This window comes from Nansenia antarctica (assembly GCF_963989245.1).
Source record: "Nansenia antarctica genome assembly, chromosome: 8".
Lineage (NCBI taxonomy): Eukaryota > Metazoa > Chordata > Actinopteri > Argentiniformes > Microstomatidae > Nansenia > Nansenia antarctica.
Genome location: NC_137678.1, coordinates 56,517,492 through 56,526,705, shown reverse-complemented (window position 1 = coordinate 56,526,705; position 9,214 = coordinate 56,517,492). Strand labels below are relative to the sequence as shown.

General features: G+C 44.7%; 1 protein-coding gene across 1 annotated transcript; it reads left to right on the top strand.

Moving 5' to 3' along the window:
- Nucleotides 1-520: 520 nt before the first annotated feature.
- Nucleotides 521-8,560, top strand: LOC308164460 (uncharacterized protein; the record flags this gene model as incomplete). The annotated part of the gene is made up of 7 exons (XM_080538543.1): nt 521-563; nt 1,885-2,087; nt 4,597-4,689; nt 5,407-5,502; nt 5,914-6,024; nt 6,485-6,608; nt 6,739-8,560. The coding sequence occupies 7 exons, from the start codon at nt 521-523 to the stop codon at nt 8,196-8,198; spliced, it is 2,130 nt and encodes a 709-aa protein (XP_080394669.1). The 3' UTR covers nt 8,199-8,560.
- Nucleotides 8,561-9,214: the final 654 nt, after the last annotated feature.

Genomic DNA, 9,214 nt, shown 5'->3' with positions numbered 1-9,214 from the left:
GGCATGGGTTCGAATCCGGGTCGCAGACTTCAGGCAGTTCTTGCATGCAAAGGTCGACCAAATAACATGAGTGCATGATTTGGACATGATATCACTCTGTCCCATTCCTTTTGGTGCCCTGAAATAGGGGAACTATGTATAAAAAAAGTGATTTAGTCATTTATAATAACACGAATACCAAATACCATATCAAATAAAAGCGGAGAATCTATACTTTAACCCCCTTTGTTTGATTTAAAATCCAAACGTTTAGAGTATAGAGCCAAAAGAAGACCTTTTAACTGTGCTTTGGATGCTTTTTTGTTGTTCTTGATTTTAAAGAAGTTCCCCTCCTGTACACTAGGGGGCAGTTCTGTATGAACTCCCGTCGGTTACCCCAGACACGACAGAAGAAGAATAACCGGAAAGCTTGGCGAAACTTGCTGCCAAGCTACCTGCGTGAGTGGATCACTGAGCTAAATAAGTTAAATAAGTTAAATAAGTTAAATAAGTTACTTAAATAACCGCTTCACTCGCCACTATGATGGACACGTGTGTCACGACGAAGCAAGTGGAGAACGCAGGTTTGTCATTCAGAGAAGTCGTCAGTTGGCACGTTGCAAATGTTAATGTCTAGCTTAGATATCTCCTCAGCTAGCTACCACTGGCTGGCTGTCTGTCTGTCTGTCTGTCTACCGCTGGCTGGCTGTCTGTCTGTCTGACTGTCTACCACTGGTTGGCTGGCTGTCTGTCTGTCTGTCTACCACTGGCTGTCTGTCTGTCTGTCTGTCTGTCTACCGCTGGCTGGCTGTCTGTCTGTCTGACTGTCTACCACTGACTGGCTGTCTGTCTGTCTGTCTGTCTGACATTCTGTCTACCGCTGTCTGTCTGTCTGTCTACCACTGGCTGTCTGTCTGTCTGTCTGACTGTCTGTCTGTCTGTCTGTCTGTCTGTCTGTCTGTCTGTCTGTCTGACATTCTGTCTACCGCTGGCTGGCTGGCTGGCTGGCTGGCTGGCTGTCTGTCTGTCTGTCTACCTACCACTGGCTGGCTGTCTGTCTGTCTGTCTGTCTGACATTCTGTCTACCGCTGTCTGTCTGTCTGTCTGTCTGTCTACCGCTGTCTGTCTGTCTGTCTGTCTGTCTGTCTGACATTCTGGCTGTCTGTCTGTCTGTCTATCTGTCTATCTGTCTATCTGTCTGTCTATCTGTCTATCTGTCTATCTGTCTATCGCTGGCTGGCTGTCTGTCTGTCTGTCTGTCTGTCTGTATGTCTGTATGTCTGTATGTCTGTCTACCACTGGCTGTCTGTCTGTCTGTCTGTCTGTCTGTCCGTCTGTCTGTCTGTCTGTCTACCACTGGCTGGCTGGCTGTCTGTCTGTCTACCACTGGCTGTCTGTCTGTCTGTCTGTCTGTCTACCACTGGCTGGCTGGCTGGCTAGTGGTCCAGAGAAGTCAGGAGGCAGCTTGATGTGAGACAGTGTTTAACATGTTGAAGTTGAAGGGTTTTACAAACAATGTATTTGTATTGTTGCCTTGGCCTTTGGCTAATAACCTACCGACATGATCTCAATTTCAATCATGTGAACTAACTGTCTAGTCTCTGTCCCTACTATATGACAACCCGTGTACATAAGGTTCAGATGTAGGAGAAAGTTAGGATATTTATAGCATAGCATAGAGTACAGCACAGTGTTTTATAGTATAGTATAGTGGATAGTGTACATAGCCTTTATTTATGTCAACCAGCTCTTTTCCCTTTTTTTATTTTACCCTGGGCTCTCTTGTTTTTTAGTCTTTTTTCCAAGCACCAGGGGAGCCCCCCCTCCTAAATTTCGTTGTATGGTACCTGTACTGTATTAATGACAATAAAGACCATTCATTCATTCATTCATTCATTCTACTAGACATCTTCCTCCCGATATCCTCCCTGCGCCTGCTGATCCCCCCGCTGCGGCTGGTCTCTGCGGCGATGTGGCAGGTGGCGCAGCGAAGAGACGTCCTGGATTATGAGAAGTTAGAGGAGTTTGTGACCCTGGTCACCGCGACCGTCCCAGACCTGCTGGATCTCAAGCAGAGAGCCAGGCTCCTCCTGCGGCTGCGAACGAGGGTCAGTAAAATGTAGCTTAGTTGGGCATCATTTGAGTTTGCATCACATACATACTGGACACTTGTCAGTGGAAGGGGTGGGGAGTGCGAAACTGTGTACATGTGATTATACCAGTGGCGGCTGGCCAATAGAGGGCGCTAGGGCGCCGCCCCCACCTTCCAACGCAGCCCCACTTCCTAGTTGCTACTTGTAAAAGATTTTTAAAAATAAACATTGTTTATTCAAAAAATGCGGCTGATATTCTGTCGGCGCCTATCAGCATTCATTAAAAATCCTCCAATACAATAAACATTTTATCTGTGTGTGTGTAAAATTCACTGTGAAAATACATAGGGTACAGTGTCGGGACGCCGGCCGAATGGCAGTCTATGGCACTGCAAATACTTTTGGCTTACACGTGAGTTGTAGCAGCGCTCCAATTGGCTGTCTCCTATTTCCCGGTCGGGGCGCAAAAAGTGCGGGGCGCAAAAGGCTTACCTAGGCTGCAGCCTAGGGCCACTACCACTAGGGGGCCACGATGGCCACCTAACATTGGATACACATTTTTTTTTTTTTTATGCGTGAGACTTGAGAGCCCTGAATATCCGGTTGTTCTGACGTCAAACGTGACGTTTTGCAATTTACGGGTCTAAACCAGAAATTCTCCGCACCAGAATACCAGTGTACTACAGCGGTAGAATTAAGCAATATCACACGAGAGGGAGTGTGTTATACTGAATATCAGCACGGCTGTGATTCGGTCATAGGTACGAGGCCGCCAGGCCGAGTACCGATGACAATCACAGCCGTGCTGATATTCAGTATAACACACGACCTCGAGTGTGATATTGCTTTTATACAACAGTTCTACAGCGCAATTTATTAATTAACAGTAATAAGTGACAACAGATTATTATTTGTTTGTTTATTTAATCATTTATTTTGGCTCCGTCAAGAAAAAATTGTTCCCCAACGGGACTGTTCAACTGGACTGTTGCCTAGTAACCTGAACACAAACTAGCTACTTTGTATCGTGGCTAGCTACTTTGTATCGTGTACATTTATTTGTACATTTCCATGTATTGTGCAACCAGTGAAATATGACTCGGTTGACAGTCGCTTTGGTGGCATGTGTGAATGTGATTCAGAGTCTGACCAGTTGACATCAGACAGCACGCTGCTCCATCGTTTTCTAGTGTGCACATTATAGTCAAATATCAACATGAGTCAACTCTCTAACAATGAATACGGTGAGGTATCGAGTAGTACACAGTCTATTCTAGCACAAGCAATTGAATCAGACGCGCCTCTTGAACTCACACTGACAAATGTCCGGAGGTTAGAACAGCGGTATGATGGCGCAGGTCCGCTCTACAATGTAGTCTAATTAACGGTCATTTAGAACACCTGTGCGGCGGAGTGATACATCTAGTTAAAAGTCCCAGTGCTGTTATACTGTATATCGTAACTCATGGAATGCCTCTTGTCCAATCAAATTACTTGGTCGGAACTAACTGTTGTATAATGACAGTTTAATCGTTTTTTAGACTCGGATCTATTCATACAACAAGGGACACAGCACTTTCCCGTTTTCCCCATATTGTCAGGGTATTTGAGCCTCGGAAAAGCGCTATATAAATATAATTTATTATTATTATTATTGCGGCATTTCGAAGACAGCGCCTCAGCCAACTTTGGACCCGGAAACACGCCGCAACTTAACAACCGAATAGCTAAGTTAAAAAAAATAAACAGGAGAGGAGAGCAACAGAGAGACAGACAACAGGAGAGGAGAGCAACAGAGAGACAGACAACAGGAGAGGAGAGCAACAGAGAGACAGACAACAGGAGAGGATAGCAACAGAGAGACAGACAACAGGAGAGGAGAGCAACAGAGACAGAACTGAGGTGAGGTGAGCAACAGAGATAGTTCAGGATGATAACAAACAGTTCAGTATGACAGAGACAACTAATAGAAAGACAACTGGATGATTATAGAGTTTACATGTTCAAGGAAATATTGTATGATAATAGAAAGGTACACTTTAATTTAATTAAAGAAGTAACAAAGAACACATTTATTATCACAATTGCATTGTGTTCCATGTCTTTCTCCATTGAATAAATAATGCCTAGTTGAATGGCTAAACAAGACAACTGTCTGGACAGTACTGCTAGAATTATTCACCTTACCGCTGCACAGATAGACAAAGGGTATAAGTCCATTCTGTTAACATTAGGTCTACTCTGCTAACAAAGACTATTCCAGTTGATTTGTCAGTTGTTGTGCATTATATTTCTTGTTGTGTTTGCAGTTTGCCCTTTAATAAGTTATATATAAACATAATTAAGTTATATATACTGTATATTCTCATGCTAAAATCGACTGTAAATCCAGATTTAAAATGGATATTCTTCCCCGTGGAGCATGCCCCCATAACCTGTGCCCCACCCAACATTTTGATCACCAGCCGCCACTGGATTATACATGGTCATTGCGCTGACTATGGTTACTGTTACTTTTGTTTAGTTGATTCTAGAGTTGTGTGGCACTGAACAAACAGCCGACATCCAGATCATCCAACCCCACCTGGACAGAATCCGTCCCCCTGGACACAGAGGGGTAAGAGTCACTCAGAGGACAACAGCTGGTTGACATGTGCCTGCCTGGTCATCATGGAACATTTGTCTGTGTTATTACTTGTGTAAAGAGAAATGCACCTGGCGTAAGCTCGTAGAGCCACCTGTCTTGTCCTTCGTGGGTGATGCAGTCGAGTGTTCCAATCAGTGTATTATTCTGTTGATTCGATTTCTGCCTCACAGTTAGCAGGGTATCCGCGGTGTCTTGAAAAGTATTAAAAGTTGATAAATCAATTTGGGGAAAATCAAGACCCGTAATAAGTATTAAAAAGTATTATCACGATTTTATGAGGTCTTGAATTTTGTAGGTATTTTTCTGAATTAGACTCTGTCCAAAGAGTTTGAGTCCTAAAAACTTTTAGTAAAAGTTCGTGAATTTATTAGTTTTATTAAAAAACAAAGATGAACCGGAAATTCTGTTGTATGATAGTGGTCTAGCTCTAGTCTATTGCAAACTAAAACTGGTAAGTTAAAGGTCTCACTGATGTAAACGGTTACAGCTCGAAGTGGCGGTGAGGTCTGGAAAAATATTGACAAGGTCTTTAAAATGTCTTAGAAAGGTATTGAAATTAACCTCAAGATTCCTGTATATACCCTGAGTAGGTAACATAGACACGGCTGTTCTAGTGTCAACTGTCACTTAGATCCAACTGTGACTTTCAAATTAACCTCAAGATTCCTGTATATACCCTGAACACAGAGTGGAGATGCTGAGGTGGATGCCGAGGAGGCCATCTTCTTGGAGCTGGTACAAACCCTGCTGAAAGACGACGCAGAGAGAGAGCACTTCTTCCAGGTCAGCCTGCCTGCTTGCTTATCTTTCACATCTCTCTCTTTTCTGTTCGGCTGCGCCGCGGCCTGTGGAACAGCCTTCCTAGCCAGCTAAGGGCAGTACAGAGCCTGGACTCTTTTAAGACAGGCCTAAAAACCTTTTTATTCAAAAAGGCCTTGAATGCTGAACCCTGTGTTCATTCTTGTGATTTATTTTGTTTGTTTTTTTACTATGTTTTTAACTAATTACGTTTTTACGGTTGTCGTTGTCATTCTTTTTTTTCTTTTCTTTTTTACTCTGTAGCACTCCCTAACCCTAACCCTTTTTTAACTAAAAGTGCAATACAAATAAAATGCATTATTATTATTATTAACCCTGATTACTCTCATTTCCTGGTATTACAAGTTGATTACAACCCATCTCTTTCCGTTGCAGGAAGTGTTCCCGACCGAGTATGGGCTCAACTACGACACAGACATGCAACTACTTGTGTGGGAGTTCCTCTCTAAACTGGAGAAGCTCTTGCCAGTACCAGACCTTGGACAGGTACTTAAAAGTACACACCTCACTATTTATTTATTTATATATATTTTTTTTTTACCTGGCCAAGACAGCAGCTTAAAAACATAAAGTTTGAACAGTTAAAACAAACAGCACAATTACACAATAAAACAACACCAGATCAACAACAAAAAATAGACAAAATACAATTTGATCAGAGCAATAGGATAACAAAAATGGGACTTTCATATTAAATCTAAAACAGGAGCAAGAACGATATGAATAAATAGAATAAAATAATGGGACTTTCATATAAAACAGGGGCAAGAATGATATGAGGCTGATTCCAAGTTGTCAGCAATGTCAGCTTCACCTGCGTTCAAGTCTGTTCATACCCATTTGATGTGTCGGGGAAGCTGTTGCAAAACAATTGCACTCAGGGAAGTCATGTTAGGCTATCATGTTTATTTAATTTCAAAAAGCTGATGTCTTTATTCCTCTGTAGACGGTGTCTTGGCTCAGTTCTGCCCCCTCTGTCCTGGATGAATGCTTGCAGGCCGTCTCTCAACCGGAGGACCTGAAATCCCTGCTGCAACACCACAAATGTCTGGAGAACTTGGGTGCACAAAGTAATTGCGAAATACAAAATACTTTACCTTTCAAGAATTTATTATTTAAATAAATAAGGATGACATTTTTGAAAATGTGTCACCTGATGTGTCACCTCTCACCCCTTCTCCTCCTTCTCATCGTTTCCAGGTCACACGGTGGAGATGTCCTCCCAGGTCTTCGCCTGCTCCCAGTGCCCGTTCTTCCACATGCAGGAGTCCTACCTCCTCCAGCACATCGAGCGGAACCACCCGGAGGAATACAGCAAGCTCCAGAAGACCGCGGAGAAGTCGGCACCTCCCAGGAAAAAGAAAACACGCCCCGAGTTCCCCATGCCTTTCCCCATCCACGCCAGGCCCGACCCCGGCGCTCACACGTGCTACGAGTGCGGCAAGACGTTCACACGCTCCTCAGACGTGACCCGCCACCAGCGCATCCACACGGGCGAGCGCCCGTACAACTGCACGGAATGCGACAAGGGCTTCAAAAACTCCTGGGACCTCACGCGTCACCAGCGCATTCACACCGGGGAGCGCCCGTACCCGTGCCCTCACTGTGGCAAAAGCTTCACTCAGCTGGGCTTACTGAAACTGCACTTCGAGCGGACGGCTTGCGGCGAAAGTTCCGACCCCCCCCCCCCGCTAGAGGCAGCAGCGGCGCAGGACAAAGAGAGCGGCGGTCAGTACAAGTGCCAGAAATGCGGCGCTAGCTTCGCCACCATCCTGGAGAGGCTGCGACACCGGCAGACCCACGTGGTGAAGCGGCAGTACAAATGCTCCCAGTGCGACAAGATCTACGGCCGCCCGTCCGACCTGAAGAGACACCAGATGAAACACACCGGGGAGAGGCCCTTCCCCTGCGAGTCCTGCAGCAAAAGCTTCACTCACGTGTGGCTGCTGAACAAGCACCGCCAGATCCACACCAAAGAGCGCCCCTATCCGTGCGCCGAGTGCGGCAAGAGTTTCACCCAGTTGCAGATCCTCAACAGGCATCAGCTGATCCACAACGGGCAGAGGCCGTTCCAGTGCTCCTACTGCGAGAAGAGCTTCACCCAGCTCGCCGGTCTGACGCGGCACGAGAGGATCCACACGGGGGAGAGGCCGTACATCTGCACCTCCTGTCAGAAGACCTTCCTGACGCACGGGGAGCTCATCAGACACCAGCGCAGTCACAGCGACTACAGACCGTACACGTGCCCCCAGTGTCCCAAGAGCTTTAAGACCAAGCGCGCCCAGAGCGAACACATGAACACCCACACGGGCGAGCGGCCGTTCCCGTGCGCGCACTGCGGGAAGAAGTTCGCCAAGTCTACGTCGCTCATAAGACACAACCTGATGCACACGGGCGAGAGGCCCCATCAGTGCGCTCAGTGCGGGAAGACCTTCCTGACCTCTGGCGAGCTCCTCCTCCACCGGCGCGTGCACACGGGGGAGCGTCCGTACCCTTGCTCCATCTGCGACAGGCGGTTCAGGTGCTCCTCGGACCTGACCATGCACACGAGGTCTCACACGGGGGAGCGGCCGTACGGGTGTCTGCTGTGTAAAAAGTGCTTTTCCACGTCGACCCGTCTCAAGAGGCACCTGCGCACTCACATAGGGAAGGGCGTGTAGTCACAGGTTGTGTTTTGAAAATTGTATTGTCATATTTATGTATATATTAATTTATTTTCCACCCAATAATGTCAGTGGACACCTTTACTGATGATATATTTGTTAAGCACGAATGTCTGATTGATAGCATGCATCTGTTGAAATAAACCACATGCCTTTCATTCACATTCAACACATTAATTTTGTCAGTTGTGGAATTGTTTTACACACTTTCTTGGGTTATGGATATTATTATTGTTATTATCTTATTAGCCTATATAATCTCTGATTTAGCCAGACATGGAGCTCTGCCAAATGCCACCCAGTAGACTGAATGTCCCCTGATGAGGATAATGCATAACAATAATAATAATAAAATAAAGATTTCTTGATATAAATAAACGGATATTTGGCAAGAAAGTAGGCCTTCTCGTGTATTTTATATGGAAAGTATGTTTATAGTTCATTATAAACTTGAAATGATTCATCACATAGGCCTACATTTATTTAGAATTAGTGACATTTATTTAGAATGAGTGACTGTGCGAAGCCGTGACATTACACCTGACATTTGAAGGTAACAAAATATAGCCTGATGGCCTAACTGCAAAGTTCTTGTTAGTTGTTGAAGAGTTCTCAGAGTTATCAGCGTGTCTATCTGACATCAGCGAGGCTTCACATTAGAACTTGCATTATCATCAACTTTGCAACACGAGTGACATTGAACATGTTTTGATTGATTGATTGATTGATTGAAAACCTTTATTGTCCCCAATGGGGAAATTTTGTTGTCAAACAGCTCAGTTAGGGCAGAAAACATTCAGTACAGAAAACAGAAAAACATTCAATAAAAAACATAAGATACAGATAAGATACATATATAAGATCCATTATTAAATGTTTTGATCCAGATAGAATAGATCCATTATTACAATCTGACGTGGCAGTCTTCGATGTTCCAAAGCGTCGTTTGAATATAAACATGAATGTCAGTTGACCATTTCAAATCAAACAATATCAAATCAAATTCAATGCTC